At 38.1% G+C, this 27,117-nt stretch overlaps 1 protein-coding gene and 1 non-coding gene across 2 annotated transcripts; both read right to left on the bottom strand.

Moving 5' to 3' along the window:
* Positions 1–13,514: 13,514 nt before the first annotated feature.
* LOC145785162 (heparan-sulfate 6-O-sulfotransferase 1-B-like) lies at positions 13,515–24,925 on the bottom strand. Its single transcript, XM_082596859.1, has 6 exons — positions 24,700–24,925; positions 23,739–23,826; positions 20,914–21,056; positions 19,540–19,715; positions 14,383–14,559; positions 13,515–13,812 (listed from the first exon to the last, which is right to left on the bottom strand). Exons 1-6 carry the CDS (start codon positions 24,923–24,925, stop codon positions 13,720–13,722), a joined length of 903 nt encoding a protein of 300 aa, XP_082452985.1. The 3' UTR covers positions 13,515–13,719.
* LOC145786043 (U6 spliceosomal RNA) lies at positions 15,303–15,404 on the bottom strand. Its single transcript, XR_014291263.1, has one exon. It is a non-coding gene; the product is annotated as a U6 spliceosomal RNA (small nuclear RNA).
* Positions 24,926–27,117: the final 2,192 nt, after the last annotated feature.

Below are 27,117 nucleotides of genomic sequence, written 5' to 3'. Positions count from 1 at the left end.
AGTAATAGGCTAGCTAGGCTATCTCTTTTTTCTCCTTGTCAGTAACGTCTTCACAATGATCTGAGACTGGTGAAAAACTTCAAGATACCGTACTAGGCCTATTCAATATTCATGATACTGACTCAGTCTGTGTACAGTATGCTGTATACACATACACAGCCCAGCTAGCTATATTATTATGACAGCATAATAGGTTAGCCCACAAACTTTATCTGCTTGCTGCTATTGCACCACCACACATAAGAAGATTCGATCAATTCAATTTATTTTTCTTTGTCGGAAAACAACAGCAATGATAAAGTTGATTGATTGAATTTTTATCCTCGGACTGGGGAAGCTTCTTGCAGAGCTTAATCCTGTAGTCCGGGAGCGGGGATGGTTGACCCTGCATTGTTGTATTAAGTTTTTTTTACTGTTGATTTTGGTAGCCAAGGGTCTCTATTTTCAGAAACTGCTTGATGACATGTTGTCACCTTTGGGCAATTTGAGAAATTCAAGATGGCGTCCAAGATGGCCGCCATTACCTATAAATGACCATAACTCCCTATCCATTCACCTTAGGAAGGTGATTTTTGTCTCTATACCTAGGTTGTAGGGGTCAAGCTATCCATTAGAACTAAGTATTACGTTAATATCGTATTACATAATGGTAATTTCCAAGATGGCGTCCAAGATGGCCGCCATTACTTATAAATGACCATAACTCCCTATCCATTCACCTTAGGAAGGTGATTTTTGTCTCTATACCTAGGTTGTAGGGGTTAAGCTATCCATTAGAACTAAGTATTACGTTAATATCGTATTACATAATGGTAATTTCCAAGATGGCGTCCAAGATGGCCGCCATTACCTATAAATGACCATAACTCCCTATCCATTCACCTTAGGAAGGTGATTTTTGTCTCTATACCTAGGTTGTAGGGGTCAAGCTATCCATTAGAACTAATTATTATCTTAATATCGCATTACATAATGGTAATTTCCAAGATGGCGTCCAAGATGGCCGCCATTACCTAAAAATGGCCATAACTCCCTATCCATTCACCTTAGGAAGGGGATTTTTGTCTCTATACTGAAGTTGTAGGGCTAGTGGTCAAGCTATCCATAGAACGAAGTATTATCTTAATATCGTATTACATAATGGTAATTTCCAAGATGGCGGCCATTACCTATAAATGAGCATAGCATAACTCCCTGTAGCCTAAATCCCATGTAACTATCATATTGTAGTAGACGGGCACTAATAATTCACTATTGTCTTTTTAGGTGCTGCTCGTCAGGGCCCGATTAACCATGATGCACATGAGGCACAGGCCTCAGGCCCCCTGGTTTTAGGGCCCCTTATTATTTTACATTAGTATCGTATGCGTAGGTAGTGAAACTTGTTGTGCCAGTGTGTCCACAGTTGTTATTTTTGAGTAACAATTTCAAATTGTGTAACAATTTTGCTATAACAGTTGAGCACTCCTGCTCTGCATTGAAAGCGATTGCCAATAGGGGCCCCTAAACTTAGCTGTGCCTCGGCCCCCATCAGCCTTAATCAAGCCCTGCTGCCCGTAGCCTATAATATAGTATGACGATCACTAATAGTGAAACATGAATGGAGAACAGTGCCTTTTCGTGTCCAAATTTGGATGTGACAATAAGGCTGAACCGTTGAAAGACACTGGTCCTGTCAGTATTAAAAACTTTATCAAGCATAACAAAATCTATGGGGACAGGTATCATGAACTTCTTGAAGAAAAAGTTAGTGAAAATCCTGAATGCACAGTTAAATGTCACAGAAACTGTGCTTCAACATACACTTCAAGCCTCCAGGATCAAAGGCATAAAAGGAAGAATCCAGAAAGTTACTCGTTTTACATTCCGCCTAAGACCAGGAGACGGTCATCACTGCCAGGGTTTATCTTCAAAGTACATTGTTTCTTTTGTGGTGAAAATTGTGTGCTTGAAAAATATCCGAAACACCATAAACGTTGGCGACCAGCATATTCATGTCGGGAAATAGGCAGCGCAGGTGCTGGCAAGAAGTCACTCAAGCAAACTATACGTGAAGCCTGCGAACGGCGTCAAGATGAGCTATCAGAAGTTGTGCGACAAAGGGTAGATATCACTGTAAGTGACCTTCACGCAGCTGATGCAAGGTATCATTGTGGATTGCCGAAATAGCTTCTTGTCAGAAAAAATGTGGCTTCAGTTGCAACCAAGTCTGATAGCCAAACTAACATTGATTGTGCCTATGAATCACTTGTTGTAATGATCAAAGACTCGTCCGGCTTCTTGAATTCAGTTGAATTGCATGAAGCATAGGCTACAAAGAATTCGGGAGTGATAGTCTCACACGTCGTTTAACTGTCCCAAACCAGATTTACGCAAGGGTGATTTGCCTGCAGGTTATTGGGCGGGACAAGGTTGTGCTTGGTCATGAACTTGCGTCAGTTTCAACATCCATGTTTGATGATACTGGAGATATGAGGGTTGTGAAATCTAAATCTACCTTAAAGAAAATTCTCCAAGTTGAGGTGTCTGATAGAGTTGCTGGCAGCGCAGAAGGTTCTACTAACCTCTTCCAAAAACAAGAAGCAACTGATAGTTGATGATTTTGTCCAGGATAAGAAGTTTCATGAGGACAAAACACAACATCATAAGTTAGTGGTAACAGGAGCAGATCCGGTGCCAATCAAAATCAGTGAAGGTGGAATTGTCATCTCACGGGCAGATCTGTTAACTTCACACGAAGAAGCAGATAACGTCATTGTTCAACAGGTCTTGAGTAGTGCCTCGCAAAATGCAGAAAGAAAAATCACTGTCGTTGCCGATGACACTGACATCTTTGTACTGTTGCTGCATTATCATCACATGGCAAATCTCAAGAATGTTGTATTGATGGAGACCCAATCAAAGGAAGCGCAGTGCTTGATATAGGAAAAAAACTCCTTCACCTCAAAAAAAATCACCTTCCTAAAGTGAATGGATAGGAAGTTATGGTCATTTATAGGTAATGGCGGCCATCTTGGACGCCATCTTGGAAATTACCATTTTGTATGTAACACGATGTTAAGATAATACTTCGTTCTATGGATAGCTTGACCCCTACAACCTAAGTTTAGAGACAAAAATCACCTTTCTAAGGTGAATGGATAGGAAGTTATGGTCATTTATAAGTAATGGCGGCCATTTTGGACGCCATCTTGGAAATTACCATTATGTAATACGATATTAACGTAATACTTAGTTCTATTGGATAGCTTGACCCCTACAACCTAGGTATAGAGACAAAAATCACCTTCCTAAGGTGAATGGATAGGGAGTTATGGTCATTTATAGGTAATGGCGGCCATCTTGGACGCCATCTTGAATTTCTTAAATTGCCCAAAGGTGACAACATGTCATCAAGCAGTTTCTGAAAATAGAGACCCTTGGCTACCAAAATCAGCAGTAAAAAAAACTTAATACAACAATGCAAGGTTAAGGGAAAAAATGGCGTTTGGCTCCCAGACTACTGGCAGTTTCGCATACTTGTAGAATGTAGAGGCTTTGAAACACTGACGCAGGCCCGGTCGCGAAATTTTTGTTTCCCACGAGATTTCTGTCTCATTTAGCCTACATATTTTGGTAAAAGTTTGTATTAAAACCGTGTGAATGCAACATTTCGACGTTGGCACGGTTGGTGCAGTGGTTTCATCGTCTGCCTACTGATCGGCAGAACGAGGGTTCGACGCCGTCGAAGTCAAACTTTTTTTTTCTTTAAATTAATTTTTGCGGTGCACAAGAGCTTTTCAAAAGAAGTAGGGTTAGGGAAAGCTTATATTTTATTATCATTGCAGAATTTCATTGGCAAGATGGCAAAATCAACCAATCTCTCAAAACACTTTCGGAAAATCTTACTTTTAGAGTGACTAGAATCAATGCGACAGAAATGTCGTGGGAAAAAAATTTTGCGGCCCGGTCACCGAGATTGACAGAGTGAAGTTACCGATTGTTGAAGTCTTGTTGCCGGGGAACTATTCCATCCATGAGATGCCGCTGAATGGAGTGCAGTCCTTAATGTGCGTTGCTCAAGCGCATAACCCTAGAGTCGAACCAGCGCAGCTTGATCTTGAAGCTTCTTCTTTCCAGAAGTGACGCGCTAACTAACTGAGCTATCGGGCGGACCAATATTGTAAAGTAAGCAACGATCATGCTGCTAAAACCGAAACTCAATCAATTGCATAACCTTAGCGGGTTTAATATGTTTTGTTACAGAGATATAACATAATTAAACAAAATCAACTTAAACGTTTTCGACACGTAGCCTACGGTACCTTAAGTGTGTTCTCATCAGGAATTACTCAATTCTGCAAAATGAAAATTCTAGGATAAATCTGACCATGCACAAGGCCTACAACTGTAACGACACACAGGACTGAAAAGCACAAACTGAACACGTGATACAAGAATGATTACGAGTAAATTATACGGCTGGAAACAGATCACATGCGTAAAGTACAGGCATGGCATGTGACAAACAATTAGAACACACACAAAAGGAACGATGAGCCACAAACGAATAACTGCCTGTTGATAGACGGGTTATTACGTTTGATTCGGCTTTCATGATCTTACTCCGAAATTCAGATCTGCCTTGAGAGATGATTTTAAATTGGTCGATCGAAACATTGTCAGTGCACGTTTCACAAGAGGCGATGTGCCCTTTAATTGCACTTTTGGTTGTTAAGTTTAGTGCGTTGCTCAAGCGAAAACCCCGAAAATCGAAACAGTGTCACTTGATCTTGCAGCTTCTTCATTCGAAAAATCGGGCACTTAACCAACTGAGCCATCGCGGCGGTAATTCGTATGTTCTTTGGAATTACCATCGTTTGGTAATTTCATCATTTGTTGTCTGGTTTGAGTTATCTTTCGTCCTCTTTTTGGAGGAAATGTAGCCTACTTCTATTTAATGAAAAATGGTTTGTCCTCCGAGGACGTTCAATAGTGCTTATTAAACGAAGGCTACTTTTCTTTTCCATTTTAAACAATCAATAAAAATTCCACTTAGGCCCAGCTATGTAGTTTAGATTGAAAAAATATCTAATTAGGCTATCTATCATTGCAGCCTAAAAGTAGAACCATAAACTGGTTGAAAAATTGTAACAATCAACTTATTGTAGGGGAAAGCCGTGTATTATGAACCCCCTAACAATAAACGTTCCTAATTTTACAACTTCAATGAAAATATGGACAATATTTACAGAACAGCAAGCTAACGTGCATACCTATTCCCCATCAATATATTAGTAGGCCTATGTGATATTTTGCAATAAAAAGTTATTTCAATTTTATTAATTTACCAAAAGAGTTCATACTACACAACCCTCTGTGTAATATGAACCCCTGTGATGTGTAATATGAACCGCTTTGAATCATTGCTGAATAGACGTGGATTGACTACACAAAAACTGCACTAAAGCAAGCCACATTACATGTGCAGCATAACAAAATTTATTACCATAAGGTTTTCAAATAATTTACATCAATTTTAGTAAACATGCACTACTTTTTAAATGTAAGTGTAGCGGACGCTGCTTTCAGCATATCCACCCATACACAGCCATCAGTGGGATGGCAACATTCCTGGGCAAAGTCGGCAAGGAATGATAGGACACGAGGTCGATTACACTGCTGTATTGTTTACTAACTCAACTCAGAAGATCAATGCTTGCTCACAACGTAATTGTTTATAGTTTTTAATCTTCGATCCAGCAACACAGAAAGTAAAGGAAAACACCGGAATATTAAAGCTCCACCACCAACAACTGGATACGAAATGTCGTCGCTGCTACATTAATAATAAACTGATCCAAACGTCACCCTGGCAGTGCTGAAAATAGAAAACGGTAGCAACAACGAAACTGATATATTGCTTTAGAATTACCAAGACTGATTTCTTGATACTGGTTTTAAGTTCTGACTTTTGATATTGCATTCAACTGATTTCCACATTGAAAGAACCGACTTTTCATATTGAACAAAAACTCAACAAACTATTGATTTTCACATAGCAAAAACTTAACACACTCTAATTTTTACATGTTGCAGAACTCTACAAAAGACTAAATTTCACATAGCGAACGACTGATTGATTTTCACATAGCAAACGACTGATTGATTTTCACATAGCAAAAAACTGATTGATTTTCACATAGCAAACGACTGATTGATTTAAAATCATGAGTTTAACTTCTTTAAGAAGGTTCTAGTGTGAGATTGCGAGTTTTACATATGATCACACAACGCAACACGACTGCAATTCTACATAACGATGAACCAAGGTAGGAATTCGGCATAGTGACGTTGATTACAGAAGTTGAATTCCCGATTGCTGAATTGAATTCCCGAGACGTGCAGTTATGCGCTCAAGGCGTAGTCTTCTGGAAGATTCTAGTGACTTGTACGTGTGACGTCAGAGACGACAGAGCTCTCTGGCGCTACATAAGCATTAACTTCACAAAAAGATAAGCAACATTAATCGAATGACGTGCACTGCATTGAGAATGCTGGTAAAATTGAAGTCTGAACCCTAGTTTACAGAACCCAGAACCACCCCAGTTTACAAAAATTCGTTACACCATCATAAAGCACTTGGTAATATGAACCTCCTGGGTTCATATTACACATTCAGCTAAGGTTCATGTTACACACTTGTGGTGATTCCAGTTAAAATGCTGATAACCAACTAAATAGGCCTAATGCATTTTTTAAACAAAACTTGTTGTGATTTCCATCATCAAGTTTATTTGAGGCAGTGGCGCCGGCAGGGGGGGGGCAGGCGGGGCAGCTGCCCCCCCAATGTTTTGGGCATCATCTTTTTAATTTTTTTTTTTTTTTTAATACATATTAATATTATTTTTTTAATATTTGGATCCCAACCTCAAGTAAGTCAACTCAAGTTGCAAGGGGGGGGGGGGGGGGGGGGGGGGGGGGTAAAAGCTCTCTCTTTAAAAAAAAGTATGGAAAACCTTGATGACTAAAGTGTACAGTGGATAAAAAGATTTTCTACAGAAGCAAAGATATAGACTTTTTAAATTCTTAACTAACGTCACATTGATGTAGAAAAATAACAACCTGTGAAATTTTTGATACCTCACACTCCCATGACTTCTTCCGCGCGCATTTTGGCATTGATTGCTTGCAGTGATTCTTTCACTTAAACAAAACGTTTGTTTCAGCAGTTTTGAGTTGTTCGATTCTTAAGTTGTAAAGGAGACTCAATTTCTCCAATATTTATCATTTATGTTTCTTCTTTAATCTCAGCAGAGTATAAAACTTGTAAAAGTTTTTCATCCATACGACGTCATGAATGAAATTATATCTCAAATCGGTGTAATGACGTGACATCATCTAAACATTTTACCGAATAATAAATTAACAAATTCGATCGTCAAACGTGGTTTGGTGGTGGTAAATATTACGTAATGAAAAAAATGTGATAAGGTTGGAAGACATTACGTCATGTATTTTCAATACAAATATGAAGTTTAAAATTTATTCTTTTGTTCATAGTCGTAATCCTCCTTCAAAGCGGTACTACAAAGAACAATTTTCGATAAGGGGGGCATCAAGAATAAGTCGACATGACTTTTAACCCTTAGAAGGTTGGGCTCCTGGAGTCTTGCTCAGTTTGGGGGGGGGGGACTGTCAATTCTTCTTATGGTTTAGGAGTGATATCTCTGTTATTTTGACACGGTTTCAAAATTTGGGATTCACTTTGTAAAATTATTCACGCTGAGCATATCCGAAAATTAAAACTATGTGAATTTTAGAACTGCTCATATACGTTGAAATGTTGAAAGTCACTTATGAGTGTAATTTGTAGCGTGAGTTTACACATTATTTTTTGGTAGAGTAATGAAGAACGTGCATAGTAATGTTGTGATTAATTTTTTTTTACATTATTTTACATACAGCCAATGCCCTTCACGCTGTGAAACAGTTAGGATTAACGAGACATTGACCAAATTAATTACTTTCATCCAGCTGGTGGGAAAATGTTTCACAATAGAATATGAAATATTTCAGAGGATGTGCTGAGAAATGCCTTAGAGGGGGGCATCAAGAATATGTCGACATGACTTTTAAGGTTTACGTCAGCTCCGGAGATCAGTAAAATATAAGGTTCTCATTATCGTGATTGTAAGCCGCGGGAAATTTTTCTCTAAAAAACAGATTCCCGGGAAGCTAAACAGTTTTTCCAGCCCTGGTAGAAAACAAGAGAAATTAAATAATATACCACTGTCTTGCATGTCTTGCACCAGTGGCGTAGCAAAGGAAGGGGGGTTCGGGGGTTTCAACCTTTCAAATTGAATTTACGGATGTTAATACATTGTTTACAAGAAAAGTTTTAGCCTATGATATAATTTCTCGTCAAACTGTGCAAGGATGCAAGCCATCTGCAACTGCTGAGATCGCTTGTTCGATCTAGATTAACATCTAAACAGCTATTCGTTATACAAAACTTGAATATATCAGAAATAGCCTAAAGTAACTTCATTGTCTCAAAGCTTTTTGTTTGACACTCATCAAGATGTATGACTTCTATGACGTTACATCTTCTCAACTTTGGGTTGACTTCAGAGCATAAAAGCTAGTGACTTACCGGAATAAGATCGTTTTTTGAATCAACCAAGAAAATTGATAAATAATAAAACTGTAATAATCTCGCAAAAAAAAGCAATCAACCTATGTCTCAAAAACAAAGTTTGTTTAATTTTAAACGAAACTGCATTAAAAGAGCGAGTTTTACCAAAACCAAACATTCAAATATGTCAGTCTGGAATTAGCAACAAAAAAACATAGAGACTTAGCTTTATTTCCGAAAAATGCCGAAGAAAACATGATCTTATCCTTTTGCTATGCCACCGGACAGCAACATTTTACAGAAATATCCATACCCACAATTTTGTTGAAAATGCTCTAAAAATGCACCAAACTGAAAGTAATTTTTCAAAATTTTCTGGGAGAGCCCCCCCAGACCCCCCGCCGCTAAGTGTCGCCTTCGGCGAACACGCCGTCTTTCAAAATTTTTTACTATGCTACTGTCTAGCACTGTCAATATTTTGCCCCCCCAATGTTGAAGGTCTGGCGGCGCCACTGATTTGAGGGTATATTAATCAAAAAATTACAAGTCCATTGATATAGCTACTGATAAAAAAAACAACAATTTCTTCATCTGCAAAATAATATCACACAAGCTGGTCACAGCGGTAAACCATAATCTCTTCGTGGGAAAATTGTAACATAAGATTCCCGAATCCGTTCGTCTGTATGTAATGACCGAAAGAGAAACACTCTTCTGAAACGTCTATTCAAAATTGTATTTCTGTAAAATTAGCCCGCGGCTATCGAAAATGGGACGCAACACCGTACGCCACTAAAACCTGTCACTACAGAACTACTTCGATAAAAGAGGGAAATTTTATCCAGCTGGCAAGCACTAAGCAAACAGTTAAATATGCCTTCAACTTTCAAGCAACCATTTTACGAATGACTAGAATAATTTGCGATATCTCAAATGCACGTAGACAGTAACTGTGACGCAATAATGAAAGACATTGTCACGCAATTCAAACCGGTGTTCAAAGGTAGTGATGGAATATTTCATCAGGTCTTACGACCGATGGTGCAATATTTGGACATTTTCTAGCAATTTCCATGACGTAAGATGCCAGCTAGGTTAAGTAGACCATAACGGTTTTTATATGACGTTTGATTTGGTGAAAATTGTCGGGAACACAAGCTTTAAACCTTCGTAGGCCTACCCTCAAAACTTCAACAACACGCCAACTTTCAACAAGAACATTTACTGTCGAGTGACCAGCAAACTTACTTAATTCAAGCTGTTAAAAGTCAAACATTTTTATTGCCACGTTTTCTGAAAACAACAGGGGGTTCATAATACACGGCTTTCCCCTACCTTTGTAGATTATCTATGCTCCTACATCAAGTGTCTGGTATTGATTACGCGGTGCCAACCAAAACACAGCTTGTTTTATTTAAAGGAAAGAAACGCCATATTTTCAAGTAGACCGAGGGCTTTTGCATCTACCCAATGTCTTGGGATATCTTAAATGTTGTTTTCGCTTAACCCATTAAAAGCCGCCACAAGTTCCCGTTGCTCTTTTTAGGAAATATTTCAGCCACAAAGTTGTATTGTCATAACTTTTAAATTAGTTTAAAAAAATTTGATCATTTTTGCTTTTTTGATGCATTTTTATGTTTGCCTTTTAAAAGGACACCGGCCACATAGTCAAATGTAAATCTCGCGATACCTTAACATAAGAAGGTGTTTGTTTCGGTAGAAATTTGTCAGATCTTACTTGAAGGACGTTTCAAAGTTATTGTATGAACATATTATATTCACGGTAACCATCGGCGTAGCTAGTAGGGGGGTGTCCCCCCCAGTTGGCAGTCTCCCCCTCGGTCGGAAGCTTGTGGCAGTAGAATATTTTTAAACGTAAACGAAAAAGCATAGTCAAAATCTTTTTTGAAATGGATTTGGCTCGTATTATATTTGCTGGTTCCTACTTCACGCGTTCAGGGGTGCAAAATCATGGTCCACCGCGGGCGGCACAAACCATAGCGATACGCCACTGACAGTCGTCGGCTCCAGCTCGTGACCGAGCATTGGTTTCGTCATCAAATCGAATTTGGCTTTAGATGGTGATGTCATATATGGCTTTGGAGGCCAGTGTATGATGGAAAAGACGTGGGCAAAAGTCACATTGTATGGAGGGTAAGGATTGTATGGAGGGAGGGACGTGGTAGTTTTAACTTTTCTAGTGTTCGTTTTTTTGGGGCTTTTTGTATCCTTTTTTTCGAAAATTTCCGTGCCTTCCTTAGATCTTTTTCTCCAGAGTAATCTGTCACTAGCAAGGTTTTCCCATGAATCCAGATCAATGTTTGCATGGTTGAGGGAGACTTTCAGCTGATCTTTGTATCTCATTCTTGGTCTTCTGGGGGGGGGGGTTCCTGTCTCTAGTTGTCCCTCCTCGTTGTTCCTTCTCATGACATGTCCTGTCCAGCGAAGGCAGTGTTGCAATATGGTGACTTCTGAACTGGGCAACCTAGCGCGATCAAGGATTGCATCTTTGGTGAGAGGTGAGAGTGCCTAGCATTTGACCCAGTTTCCTCTGCTGAAAATTTTCAAGACGTTTGATGTAACGGCGGTATAATGTCCAGGTTTCACAAGCATAGAGAAGAGTGGATAGAACGACTGCCCGGAGGACCATAATTTTTGTGCGGATAAATATAGCATGGTTGTTGAAAACACGATGGTTAAGTCTTCCATAGGCACAACGTGCTGCTTTTACACGATGTTCAATATTCTTTGACAGAGTTACAAACAACCAAAAAAATGTGGCCATGTGGCCGGTGTCCTTTTAAAAGGCAACAATAAATATAAAGCAAAATAAAAAAATAAAAGAAGCAAAACCTTACACAAATTAGAGTGTAGTAGGAAGCACAATATTACAGAGTGTCAAACTATGAAGAAACATAATTCATATCTATTACCAATAGGCAATAAAACATGCATGTTCCTCCTCACTTCACTTTATCGGGCTCTTCTCATTTTTCAACAATTTTCAAACTTTCACAAAATTCAGTAAAAGTACGTTGTTTGCAAATATTTATCAACACCTTCCAAAACAGACCCTAAACAACTACTAGCAAGTCCAAAATGATTCAATCAAAATAAAATGATGCAATACTGATGCATTCAAAACGATGTCCTTTTAAAAGGACACCGGCCATGAATGGGTTAAGACAAGCCCTGCGTTATGTCTTTTCTTCTTGTAAATACTTTTTTGTTCGAAATTGCTGCGCTTTTAAATTTTGGGGCCAGGGCGTTTTGTCGGTTTCAAGCCAAAGTTATTTTTTGAAAAACGCCCCTGGTTGGTTTAGAATCTTTATCTCCGGACTGAGAAAGCTTCTTATAGGTCATTTCTTGCAGTTTTGCATAAATGTAGAGGCTTTAAACCACTGACGCAGGCCCGGTTACCGAGATTGGCAGAGTGAAGTTGACAGTTGTTGACGTGTTGTTGTCTGTAAACTATTCCATCCACCGGGTGCGGCTGAATCGAGAGTAAGCGTAGTTCTTAAAACGGGTCACCATCTCGTTGAGAAATAATTTAGAGACAGAAGTGCCCACTTGCAGCAAATTCAAATATTTTGCTAAACATTCAGTGAACAGCATTATATAGCGATGAATAGAATGAGAACTGACATGAAGACAAGCGCTGCAAAGAAAAAAAATCGGTCACCCTTACCAGTGGAGACAAAACCGAATTTGGATGATGATGATGAATGCAAGACAAGTCCGACTATCAACAAACACCCAACACATCTTGCATGGACATGAAGACAATGTATTCAAAATGAAGACAAGGAAATGATTTTTCATTGACAATATACAATGTTAAAAATGCTGATAAATGAAATAATGTCGTCAAATGCAATGTTCTTACACCGTAGACTGATACTACACCAGAATCTATTGAACGAGAATTACTGGCTATTTAGGTCAAAGCTTAACTGTGTTGTTGTAAAATATACGCTTAATAAAACATATACTGCACAATTATCTAACTGATTGGAAATAATAACACCGCTGGTAATGGCAAGATAAGGACTGCCACAACATGGAAGCACAATAGCACATATAGAGGTAGAATGCTTTGTAAAAATGATGCAAGTTTTCAATCAATTGCACAATGTTTGATTGCAGGTTTTAAACACTCGCAGAAAAAAAATGATTCTAATCACAGTTACAAATCCAGAATCATTAACAACTATTTTACAGCTAATCAGCTAAAAACTTGATTGGCATGATAGAAGCAATTGTGAAGCACCAGGGAGATCGACAGTGAACACAGAAAATGGGTAAAAACCGCAGTAACCACTTCACAGTACAGAGAAGCAAAATATTGGCAGTTTAGTAAATGACAAGTCAGTTTTGTACATTCCATACAATACATTACAAATTTAAACACTGGAAGAATGCAACCAAAAAACACAATATCTTAGAAATTAAGAAAAGAAGCATAACGAACTTTCGGTGGACTACAACAGACTGGAAGACAAACTTAAAGGGTTTGCAAGCAAAATGAAATCGTGGTGAGTTTATGGAATTGCAAAGAAAGTAAATATTCGTGTGTTATGATTGCAAGTTAGTCATTGATGCCTTCATTCAAGGTAACGGACCTTTCAAGAATCATGCGCCATTTCCTTGCCTCTTCTCACCATAAGAGCACCACTTAATACGATTGCTGTGTTTTCCTTAAAAATTCGGACAGAAAACGACAAATTGGCCTAATTTTACAAGCAGAGGGTTCATACGATTGCCCTATTAAGGCTATTTTTTCAGTCAATATAGCCTCAGCTTATAACTTAATTAATTTAAAATTAGGCTGATTTGTCGTTTCCTGTCCGAATTTTAGGTCACACGGCAACCGTGCAACTAAAATGCCAAACTGTCGTACGTCATCAACAGGTGTAACACCAAAGTGACGTTTGTCGCAGATCCTCAAACTCACCAGGTGATATGACATTCACTTATTCCGTTTTGTTCAATGAAGCAAATGAATAAAAATGATATTTCCTTGATACAATGATGGCAAGGCAGCATTTGACTTCAAGTGATGCTCCCGAGTTGAATATTGAATAAAACAAAGCAGGTCGGCTTCACGTGGAAATATCGCTCGTGATTTTATTCGTTGTCGCTGCATTGTAGCGCTGATCAAAAAGTTTGACCGCAAATTTGTACAACTCTACATCCTGAAAAGAACATTTAAAAGTGTTGGTTTTGTGATCAATACACCAAACACTGAAATCTTAAAACCCATTGAACCATGTAGAATCGTATTTGCGCGTCTAGGCTACCACTGTATGCTAATCCGGTAGTTAATACCTGTTCAAAGCTTCTTGGTAAAGTCTACAGTGCCGACTGTCAATATGTGATAAAGTTTATTATCGCTTTAACATTTTTTGTAGCCTAGACTCCGGACGTAACCAAACAATAATTGTCTGATTATGTTACAATTATTGTAATATAACGACACGTACTATGTTTAATTGTTTGTATATATTTTTATATTATATATAAGTACGAAATTACAACGTTATAGCTTCTGAAAATAGAAAATTAAAGGAATTTGAGATTTATTTAAACACATCTCGGCTACAACTGGGGAGGAGTCATAATGCTGCAACAGCTGATGGACAGTTGGGCACTTGCAAGTGCGGACTAATGTCGGGTTCCACCTACCAAAGAAGAGATGAACCAATGATATCACGTTTTTTGTGCACACCCAACATACACTACTACTAGCCACATGAAAAATTTACCAAGAAATTTTTTTCCTTTATGATTTTGAGCAATTCAGTTGTTAATCCTTTAACTGGCTTGTTTCTGTTCTTTTCTTGGCGGGTTTGGAAGTCTCTTTTAAACCGCCAATGAAAGGTACTTTCAAATATGAGTTTAGTTTCATTCAGTTTTTCCAATAATCCAAAAAACGCCATGTCCTGAAAATTTATTAAATAAAAATCGCTTGAGGTGACAGTTGAGGTACTTGGCAAAACCAAAAGTTTATTTTACCTCCTCAACTGATAGAGGAACAAAAGCAAAAGTACCAGGTACAACAGAGAATAAATTAGAAGATAACGAAGGCGAAAGCTTGTAGGGTTTTAAATCGGCGTCATAACTGTTTTAAAAAAAGATCCCTATATAACTAGAGCAGGGGTCACCAAATGGCGGGCCGCATGCCGCCCGCCACGCTGTATCGCTGCGGCCCGCGGAAGGTATCAGCGTACAAGTATAACCAAAAATACTTTTCTTGAGGAGTTAAAGAGCACGAAGGCAAAAAATACTTTCCGGGAAGCATATTTTAGCATTGCATACGATTCCACCGACCGACCAATCAGATTATAGTTCTAGGTGGGGGTTGCTTAAAGTTATTCCAATGCGGTGTCCAGCCACACTGTCCCAGTGGTTGATTAAAACGTCTGTTTTCGAATTTCGAAATTGTCTGTGAGCATAGGGTCGCTTATTTTAAGTTTGCAAATGTCATGTAAACACTAGTGCGAGTTTCACCGTTATTGTGTTTCACGAGCAGTGTTCTCTTTATGCTAGTTTTTGTTGGCAAAATAGGTCGGTGTGCCAACTCAATTTATAATAAATTGGCAAAATATTACATATAAATTTAGAGACTTTTTCTGATTGTATTATGAAAATATTTAGCTTAGTATTGCAAAACGTTTTTTTTTAAAGAAATATGGAACGCTTCACGATTTTGCGTGTCATCCTTGCGCAGGAGCCTTGCTAATCTGTATCGTTCCAATTATAGTATATGTACTGCCGAAGCAAGTACTGCAAAATGTTGTTAATCAACAAATTCTTGCCACGCTGATAAGCACCGCACGTGACAATTGTCTATAATAAAAGAAAGACGGTTTTATAGACTCTCACAAAAAGGATGAAAAACCAACTCATTGCTTTTTTAGAGGGAAAACTGTTCATGAATTACGATAGAATTACGATTTTTCGGTGATTTCCACAAGCGTTTGTTTCATGGTACCTGGTTTCTTTTTTTCCCTATTATTGGAGCCCATTTTTCGCTGATATGTTTGCAGGTCACTATTGTCGGAATGGCCCGTTTCGGCGAGTCCGATTCGGCGAGTCCGATTCGACTAGTCCGATTCGGCGAGTGCCCTATTCGGCGAGAGCCCTTTTCGGCGAGTGCCCTATTCGGCGAGTTTTTGAAATTTTTAAAAGGAAATTATCGGGTACCGTAGCCTAATTGCAATTGCCGTTTTTACATCGTTTTAACGTCGCTAAACGTTGAAATCGTGCAGAAAGGAATAAAAATAAAATGTTTGAACTATTAAATTAAAATTCGTCATGTCAGTTCACTTGTTTTTATTTCTGACCATCATATGAAAAACAATACACGTCAACATAGCAAAGGTGTAGAAAAAGGTAGAAGCGACAAAACGCGAACGTTAAAACGTGCTTGTGACCGAAGTAAGTTATTGAGTTGAAAGAAATTTAGCAAGGTTGCATCACCTTCAGAAAAATTTAAGATATGAAGGAAAAATAAAACAAAGAAAATGTTACAAAAAAAATAATGTTTATGTCTATAAGTTAGTACTTTTAAATAGTTAAAATCATAGGCGTCTAACTATTTTTTTAGCCGTGGGGGCGAAAGCGTGTTTCATCAGCAGCAACGTAAATTCAGCGAAATGTCACGCAGATGGATGACGTAATTATGTCGTCACACTAGGATTGCTTTTATTGCCACACTCGGAGTTATCGCTACGTTCGACCTACCGTTAATTATTATAAACAAAGCTCGACCAAAACACATGCTATGCGTCTGCGTTGGCTAGCGGTTGATGGACTGCGACTCTTTAAGCTAAGCGCAACATAAAGTTTAGCAACGAACTAGATTTATTAGCATGAAACAAGAGACGAAAAGGTTTACTAAAATGTATACTGTAAATGGAATGAAAATACTAATTTGATCATACGCTTGAAAATATACCTGTTGAAAGCAAAATCATTCATGTTTACATCAATTCAACAGCACGTCACCTTTAATAAATTTAAAAGTTGCTGACATCCGTAAACAGCCCTTGAAAAATAGTTAGAGAGACGTTTGATTAAGTTTTCGACTTGACATTGCTCCCTTTTCACTACAATATCGCAACTTATGGCTGACCAGCTTTCAAGTTCCAATTCGCTGTAATACGCCCGTTTTCGTGTTGCAGATGAAACAAAAGATGCGCATATTCCCCGCCTTTGATCGGGTTTCTATGGCAACGGACGTGTGTGCGCCATGCAGTTTGCGCGAGTCCGTTGTTGTGTTGATTATGCCGCGTGTGCGACTGTGGGCAGTGCGGTTTGTACCAGCCCTTGTTACGTTGGTTAGTGGTAACCTCGGGCCGAGACTTCAAGTTCATTTTCACAGCAACCGATTCACTGCCGCGACAATTCTCTGCAGAGGTTTCGACTTTCGAAAGCGACATCGAGTCTGTTTGCAAGCGCATTAAGCTAAACGCACGCTGCGTCAACGTAGCAAATTATGTTGTTTTTGGGTGCATTCAACATCTGATGACATTGAATCGACGCAAAATGGTAGATTTTTGCTATGTCACAGGCAGCAAAATCAGTCATTTTTACATTGATTCAACGTCTGCAGACGTTAAATCAACGTAAAAATGACAGATTTTTTTTTGTCTGGGGTGGGATTGTAGCATCGCTACTCGTTCTAGTGATTATTTACTGCGAAGCTGTTGCGGTTTGTATTTAAAAATGTTTTCCTGCTGCCGATCGCTAGTTCATCTATTGTTTTATGTATCAATGCCGCATAAAAAGTTGCTCCCACGCGGAAATATGCGTGGGGGCCTGGCCCCCACGGCTTAGGCGCCTATGGTTAAAATGATTAGTTTGGATCAACAAATGTGTGACCTACACTCCTACAGCTTAGATTGAAAGGAAATTATCGGGTAGGCTACCGTAGCCTAGTTATACTGACCAGCAAAAATTTGTTCCAAGAACCCAGTTAGCCTAACAGTTCATTTTTACATTGTAGTAACAGAATGAAAAGGCTAACCAAATGTGTGGCCTATCTTTTTTACGTCGCTAAACGTTGAAATCGTGTAGAAAAGGGTGCTTTTGCTGACTAGGATACGTTGAAACTGAGAAACATTCACAGAAGCCCTACGATACGTTGCATTTTTAAGATAATGTATTCAGACGTTGAATCAATGTACAAATGAAATGTTATGCTAAATGGGTTCTTGGAACAAATCGTAGGGCTTCTGTGAATGTTTCTCAGTTTCAAAGTATCCTAGTCAGCAAAAGCTCCCTTTTCTACACGATTTCAACGTTTAGCGACGTTAACACGATAGGCCACACATTTGTTTAGCCTTTTCATTCTGTTACTACAATGTAAACATGAACTGTGTTCTTGGAACAATTTTTGCTGGTCGGGATAACTAGGCTACGGTACCCGATAATTTCCTTTCAATCCAAGCTGTAGGCCACACATTTGTTGGTCCAAACTAATCATTTTAACTATTCAAAAGTACTAACTTATAGACATAAACATGATCTATTTTATTTTTTTTTGTAACATTTTCTTTGTTTTATTTTTCCTTCATATCTTAAATTTTTCTGAAAGTGTTGCGACCGTGCCAAATTTCTTTCAACTCAATAACTTACTTCGGTCACAAGCACGTTTTAACGTTCGCATTTTGTCGCTTCTACCTTTTTCTACACCTTTGCTATGTTGACGTATTGTTTTTGATATCATGATCAGAAAGAAAAACAACTGAACTGACATGACGAATTCAAGCACGTTTTAACGTTCGCGTTTTGTCGCTTCTACCTTTGCTATGTTGACGTGTATTGTTTTTCATATGATGGTCAGAAATAAAAACAACTGAACTGACATGACGAATCTTAATTTAATAGTTAAAACATTTTCTTTTTATTCCTTTCTGCACGATTTCAACGTTTAGCGACGTTAAAACGATGTAAAAACGGCAATTATAATTACGCTACGGTACCCGATAATTTCCTTTCAAAAATTTCAAAACCTCGCCGAATAGGGCACTCGCCGAAAAGGGCTCTCGCCGAATAGGACACTCGTCGAATCGGACTAGTCGAATCGGACTCGCCGAATCGGACTCGCCGAATAGTAGCAGACCCCACTATTGTTGCCTGTATTGCGATGTGTCAAACATTTCCTTGTTTACTGAAACTGTTAATTGCAAGATATCTTTTGCGAAGCGAAGTGACAACACCACCCTTGCTTGGCGATGAATATTCTGATGAAACCGCTCGCCTCGCTATCAGTGCACAAAACAAGTGGCCTCGTTTATTAGGCATTGTTCAAAAAGTCAAAAGTGTTGTAAAAGGAGCTTGGCCTGGCAGTAGCGTTGTTCGATTAATTTTGTTGTTGCGGTATTCTAACATAAATATGAACAACATGTAACGCTGGATACTGGGTACGAAATGCGTTCTTTTCTAGCATAAGAGTCAACCTACCTAACATTTTATTAGTGCGGCCCGCCACAGCTCTCCTTAGTGCCAAAGTGGCCCGCATGCAAAAAAGGTTGGTGACCCCTGAACTAGAGGACACAATAAGTCAAAACAAAAACCCTCTGTATGGAAAAAGTTTACTCTTTTACAATACTCCTCGTTTCGAGACGAAGAAGACTGGAACTAAAAGGTCTGAAACAGGTCTTGCGGTTATAATTCATACACAAAAAATCAAAGATCCGCTGAAAAACACACCAGAAAAATCCAACACCAGGCGGCCAAGTCATTGGAAATTCAAGAAATTAAGACTTAAGATCTTTATATACGCTGTAGAACAAGAGATGCTACAAACAATGTGCAAACTTCCATGTACTGCATCAGGTCTCACAAAAATTAATCAATGAATTATGATTGCTTTAACATCAAAACCCATCATGCTGCATTCTGACAAACTTTACTTGTAAGTTTCTTTTCGCACTCTCCAACAACTTTCGATCTCTTTCTAAAGGATCCATTGATTCTCCAGTGCAGTTGACTTGCCGCTTATCAGCCAGCATGTGAGTTTGTCTGTTGAACGCTGCGTTGTATGAACAATTCACGAACGCGTTTAGAGTGACCGCAGATGTCTCAGATGCTGTGAAAAGAAAACATGCCGCAATGAAAGAAGCTCTCACTTGACACGCAATAGGTGAAAATTTTCATTGCCACAAAGGGCATGCATAAAAGTTAACTACAACAGCAGATACAATCAAAGGCCATGTAGAATTTGTACAGCCTTATCTTTGCAAAAAACGATGGGAGATAGAGATTGGATTATATCAGGGTTGAGAAAAACCCGGGTTTTTTTGGGTTTTATTGTGTTTTTTTTAAAAAGATGCAAAAAAAGGTAGATACATGCTTATTTCACCACAAAACTACTTTTTACGAGTGAAGTGCCTTTCACTCACAGTACATGCTTGCATAACTCAATAAAATAATGCACTAGGGCTGTTGTTGCTTGAATGTTGCATCATCCATTAATTTCAAGATCAAGTTGGATGTTGCATCATCCACTGATTTCTATGTACCAAGTTGATGCTACTGTGGTAGAAATCACATTATTGCATCACTTGTTTAGATTTGAAGGCAAGGAGCATTTATGCCATCATGTTTAAATATTTTTTATCATGTATATATATATTATATATACATAGTAATGGATGAGCAATTGAGCGATTGCGTGGCCTATTAGGCAAATGCTCTGAAACAGCCATGCGTTAGAATCCAGAATCTGTAATTGGTAAATAGCCTCCTAAATTGCATTTCACATCATACAGACTACAGTAGAGTAGTACTTTCACCAATTTAACTATAAGGCCTTCTTGCATAAATGAGTTTTAGTGTAGTATACACAAAGTGACATTACTTGATTTTTGTGTACTGTGCAATATCCACTGCGTTTTCAGTTTATTCTTGGAAATTACTTCACAATCACATCCTTAAGTCCTAATTAAAAGTTTGTTGTAAGTGCCTTGTAGTGTTTTTGTAAATTTTTTTAACTTTCCAATAAAAACTGGACAAATATGATGCTCTGGGTTTTTTTAAGGGTTTTTTTTGGGTTTTTTAAGTGGGTTTTATCAAAAAAACCCACCCGGGTTTTTTTAGGTCGGGTAAAATACCAACAACCCTGGATTATATCACCATTCACCATGTACAGTTAGTTGCAATGTACACCTACAAACTATGGGCAAATTAACACAATTTTTTTTCATAATGTGAAGTTTAAAAACTAAATTATCAACGACGTAATTGTATATATCTTTTTCGCTTTTAACCAGTTAGACCAAACTTACCAGACCAACAACTTTTTGATGTGTAATAATAATTTCCATTGCAGATCAAGTAGCTCATCGACCAAGTAGCTCCGCGTTGAAAGTGCCTCCATTCGCTTAGAAATCGTGCTATGGGATCTCGCAGCATGGTGATGTAAAAAAACCTGTGAAAATTAATAAAAATCATTCAAAACAAGGCCTTACAACATGGTGGTTGGTCTGCCTGACATACTATATACTTGCATTAGACATAAACTTTGATGCATGGTGAAAGACGTGTAATCAATGACTATGTTTAAAGTTGAGGTTCACCATAAACACTTGGAACAACACCTATAAGGACCAGCTTGTGTAGTTGTGTAGTGTGTAGTGTGTACACAGCGGTACACGACAACTGGGCGAGACAAAGTGGGCGATGCCACCTTGGGCGAGACCAGGTGGGCGACGAGTCAAGTGGGCGACGGCCAAACTGGGCGACGGCCAACGTGGGCGACGTGCCAAGTGGACGACGGCCAAAGTGGGCGACGGCAGCGAAAGTTTAGCCGGTCGGAACGGTGGTGACATATATAATTTATGTAGTTGCTTTGTGGCGTCACGGTTTATCGTGAAGCTTAAGAGAATAAAGTCATATTTTCTGTTTTAGATCATAAAATATGACTTTTTATTTTTACTTTAAAATGCAATGATTGAACCCTAGTAACTTCCTAAATGCAGTTCAAACAGCTCCTGTAGACATTGAAATTTGATAATTTGTGGAAGAGAGGGGATGGGAGTTTCACGAAGCATGCTGTAATAGCGCTTGCTGTTTGATGTTAATTTGCATTGTGACATCATCTTGACACATTATTTTGCAACACACAAACTAGTCTCTGAGGAGTTTTTTGTTAGTTGTTCGAGTGTGTTATTGTTCAAAATACTCCCTAACCGTTATCGAAAGATGTAACTAAAAGTCTTTAAAGTCATATTTTTAAGTGGTGAAGAAAGTTGTCAAACCGATAACAGTGAAACAACGACGTTGCTGTTGCTACGGGGTCAATTTAAGAAGTTATAAAGTCATATTTTCTGTTTTAGTTCATAAAATATGACTTCTCATTTTAAATTTAAAATACAATGATTGAACCCTAGTAACTTCGTAAATGTAGTTCAAACAGCTCCTGTAGACATTGAACTTTGATAATTTGAGGGAGGCAATGAGAGTTCTCACGCTGAAGCTGAGTTTCACGAAGCATTGGAAGCAACATTTTCATTATTTTTTGTAGCCTAGTAATAGCGCTTGCTGTTTGATGTTAATTTGCATTGTGACATCATCTTTGTGACATCAGCATTGTGACAGCAAGGCAAGTCGTAGTTGTCATCACAATCGAAAGCGTCTTTCGAGTTTCGAACGATACTCAGCTACCGGTTCAAACAAGTCAGAAAAATATTTCGGTACGAACTGTCAACTGATATTTTTTAATCCGAATGTTCTAGTCTAGACGCTGCGTAGCCGCATCAGCAGTTTACGGAACACATTGTGACTGACAGTTCTTACTAGGGCCATTTTTTATGACCTAAAAATTGAAAAATATGACTTTATTTTTAGAGCATCAAATTTATGCTAATCTCCGTAGTTAATGATTCGTATGTAAGTTTTTACATGTAGGCCTATTTTGAACAATAACACACTCCAACAACTAACAAAAAACTTCGGTTTCGCTTGAAAATCACTGCCAAAATTCAAATGTCTAATGCACGTAACCAGCTACTTAGTAGTTAAGATCTCAGCACTGGCTGACCTAGTGACCTAACGCAAGTGTTTATAATATTCAGAGACTGGTTTGTGTAAATTCAAGACAAATGTACGACTAGTCCAATTGATGTCAAGTTATCTTGTTGTGTTTGTTTGTGGTTTGTGTGTTGCAAAATAATGTGTCAAGATGATGTCACAATGCAAATTGACATCGTGAAACTCCCATCGCCTCTCTTCCACAAATTATCAAATTTCAATGTCTACAGGAGCTGTTTGAACTGCATTTTAAAGTAAAAATAAAAAGTCATATTTTATGATCTAAAACAGAAAATATGACTTTATTCTCTTAAGCTTCACGATAAACCGTGACGCCACAAAGCAACTACATAAATTATATATGTCACCACCGTTCCGACCGGCTAAACTTTCGCTGCCGTCGCCCACTTTGGCCGTCGTCCACTTGACACGTCGCCCACGTTGGCCGTCGCCCAGTTTGGCCGTCGCCCACCTTGGCCGTCGCCCACTTGACTCGTCGCCCACCTGGTCTCGCCCAAGGTGGCATCGCCCACTTTGTCTCGCCCAGTTGTCGTGTACCGGTACACATTCAGTGACTTTTAAAGCACAAGTTAAATTTTGTGCAATATTTCTGCAAAATACATTTACATTCTCTGAAAACAATCACAAAAACCCTTTTATGAAGAGCATTTTTTAAAACTTCTTTAGTGAAACAAATTTGGAAATGCTTTCATACTACATGAACCGACATCAAGAACATGAGTAGTAAAAGCGTTTGATCTGTGTTTCTAAACATTTTTGAAAAAAATACTTTACTCGTCTAGCTGAAAATACTACTAATATAGAGAAATCAATTCTTGAATAAATTATGCCAAGAGATTAGATTGTTGTGGAATGCTAGCATTCGATGAATACAAATAAACAGAAACTTGCGACAGGAGGGTAACAATAGATGAAGGATGTGATACAAATGAAACAATGGAAATATTGGCCAATCAAAGTTAGGAGGAACAAACAGAAGATAATGACAACGAAGATGTTGTTAACAATTCCAGGTCTGTGGTACTACAAACCTAATTCTCTACCAGAATTACTATCTTACTTTCGTTCCCCGTTAGTGGTTGGTGTAAATTTTTTAGGTACACACTCCATCAAAGAAGTCCAGCTGGCATGAAGTCCACACAGCCAACCTGCAATGTAAGACAAGTTAAAAAACATATATTTTATAATTTTCGTTCTTAATAGCAATGTCCTCTATGTTGTGCTTAATATTATGGGCACATAGGTTATAACAAGACTTGCAAGCTTTTATGCTGTTCTCAACTTAATGCATCCAGTGTTCTTATCTTACTACTGTATAACATTTAAAATCTATGCTAATGGATTCTAAGACCCTCATGGCAACTGACAAGCATCCAACTTTGTAAATAAAGAAACTGCAAGATCAAGCAGCAATGATTTGGCTCTAGGAGTGTGTGCTTGAGCAATGTACTTTAAGCTCTTCATATAAACTTTACTCTGGCAATCTCAGTAACCGACTTGTGTTGTGGTTTAAAGCCTCTACAAGTAAGCAAACATGCCAAGTTCAAGCTCTAAAACATTTTTCTCGATCCAAGTATATATAAGTTTTTCCGCAATCAATTAGTCAATAATTACCTTCGATTGCAATGTGACTAGTATAATTACAGCATTGAAGTTACATGGTAATAAATTTTGATCGAACATTTTTAGTTTTTTAAGAAAATATTTAATCTGGAATGCCAAAGGAAATAAATACCAATTTTAATGTGCTTAAAATGCATTGACACCAAAACCTTTTTGAGAGTTCAACAAAAAAACTACTGTTCATTGTATAGCCTATATAATACATGAATAAAGATATTGTTTTGGGATACAAAGTTCTTTGATGGCTTTAGCCGCCAATAGTTTTAGATTCAAAGTAAAATATTATGACACTCATCAACTCAAAAAAGAAACAAAGACAAAAATTCTTCATTGTGTCTCTTTGAAAGTTATCTTACAATTCAATCTCTGCAATTAAGATATTTTAGGACGCAACCCACCTCCTGATGATTTCTTACTAAATAACCAAGTCGTGTTGTCATTCGGTCTATGGCAAATATAATTGCGCTTATTCGTATATTTACAAGGCTTTTTTATGTCCAAATACTGCACTAAATAATTGGTAAGCATTGTTCCTCCAGTCTTCTGGATGTGCAACAGCACGACGACATCTGTTCCATTAATGTTGAAACTTTTGTTGTTTTTAGAAAAGTTGGAAATTCGCATTGGTAGTGTAGGGTGTAGTTTGGATTCAGCTTTCATAGCATGGTGGACATTTTTCTTATTGTAGATAAACAGACTATTACCACTTTTAAACAATCTTGTTACAAATAAACCAGACTTCTTCTCAAGGTGGATCACTAGGTTCCTTGTTTGAATCTTTTTGTCAGTGAGTGTAGATGAATTCAAGAGTATAGTAACTCCAACAAACAAAATCCAAATCAAAAGTTGTTTCCTTTTTTTACAATAAAAGCATTTCCTAAACTTCCGCAGCTTCATCTATAGAAGAATTGCAATAAAATTAATAGGCAGAGGCTATATTTACCACATATATATTGTAAATATATCCTTTGAGGTTATATTTCCTTGTTTATTCAAGCCAGTCGATGACCTCAATTATGCACTCATGCGTGTTGCTATGTAGGTTTTGTATCTTTTTGCACAACCATAGTGCCACGTTCAAAATGTAAAGTCGCGCATGTTTTATAGCCTCTGACACTATTACGCTATAGTTGTTTAAGCATAAAATTTGGGAGCTGGTATACAAGTCCCCCCTCTTTGATAACTCATGACAAAGAGGAATTGATCAAAACATGTGGATTGAAGTGTGTGAACTGTAAAGCAAAGGTAAAGCAGTTTCACCCTATGTTTGGTCGAGTCCTGTCTTTGTCATGAGTTACTAAGGGGGGGGGGGGGGGGGGAATTTTATACCAGCTCCAAATTTTGTTAAGTTGCCTTTTTTCTTTTTTTAGCTACAAAAAAGTCAACTTATCAGCTTTGTAATTTGTCTTTTTTAAATTAACTTATGTGATACAGTAGTTTGCACTCTTGTTAATCTCTATTCTCTATGTAACCTTGGTGTCACAAAGCTCAGAAGCACTATTTTTAGCAAATTACTTACACATGTTCTTTTTGTTGGTACCACATTTGTGTGTTCTCTATTTTATTCTCTGCATATTAGTGACAACTTAAAATAAAAACCAAATATGTTGTACCTTACTCCATTCTCCAATGACTTGGGCACATGGCCTATGAAAATACTCCCAAGTTTGTGATAAAGAAAAACGTCACTCCCAAAGGAGGTTTTCCTTGCGATTGATAGAGTTGATAAAATATGTTTTTCTTTTACGTCGTTTCAACATCGGTAGACGTTGAAACGATATAAAATAGAAAGCTTTGCTAGCTAGGGCCTGCTGGGTGCAGTCAAGTGCAGCTTTTTACTGAATTCACTAGTAACAGAAGCTCAGATGCATGTAGCCTACAGATGCAAAGCAGAGTTTAAATCAGGGGTCAGCAACTTTTTTTGCATGCGGGCCACTTTGGCACTTCGGAGAGCTGTGGCGGGCCGCACTAATAAAATTTTAAGTAGGTTGACTCTTATGCTAGAAAAGAACGCATCAACAAACTTAGTCAAACAACGCTACTGCTAGGCCAAGCTTTTTTAACAACACTTTGGACTTCTTTAACATTGCCTTCCTAACTAGCTCCTTTAACGAGGCTACTTGTTTTGCGTACTTATAGCGAGGCGAGCGGTTTCATCAGAATATTCACCGCCATGCAAGAGTGGTGTTGCTTCACAAATAATAATCTAGTTTCAGTAAACATGGAAGTGAATTGACACATCGCAATGCCGGCAACAATAGTGACCTCCAAACATATCAGCGTAAAATAGGCTCCAATAACAGGGAGAAAGAAACCAGGCTCCATGAAACAAACGCTTGTGGAAATCACTGAAGAAACGTTTCTATTGTAACTCATGAACAGTGTTCCCTCTAAAAAAGCAATGGGTTGGTTTTTCATCCTTTTTGTGAGAGTCTACAAAACTGTCTTTTTTTGATTATTAGACAAATGTCACTTGCGGTGCTTATTAGCATGGCAAGAATTGTTGATTAACAACATTTTGCAGCACTAAGCTAAATATTTTCATAATACCAGAAAAAGTCTTTAAATTTATATATAATATTTTTCCAAGAGTTGGCACACCGACTTATTTTGCCAACAAAAACTTGCATAAAGCAACACCCGTGAAAACCAGTAAACGTGAAACCCAGTAACGGTGAAACGCACACTAGTGTTTACAGGACATTTACAAACTTAAAATAAGCAACCCTGTGCTCACAGACATTTTCGAAATTCGAAAACAGACGTTTTAATCAACCACTGGGACAGTGTGGCTGGACATCGCATCGCAAAACTTT

This window comes from Aplidium turbinatum, chromosome 16 (assembly GCF_918807975.1).
Source record: "Aplidium turbinatum chromosome 16, kaAplTurb1.1, whole genome shotgun sequence".
Classification (NCBI taxonomy): domain Eukaryota; kingdom Metazoa; phylum Chordata; class Ascidiacea; order Aplousobranchia; family Polyclinidae; genus Aplidium; species Aplidium turbinatum.
The sequence above is the reverse complement of the archived record's forward strand: the minus strand, read 5'-3'. Positions and strand labels throughout refer to the sequence as shown.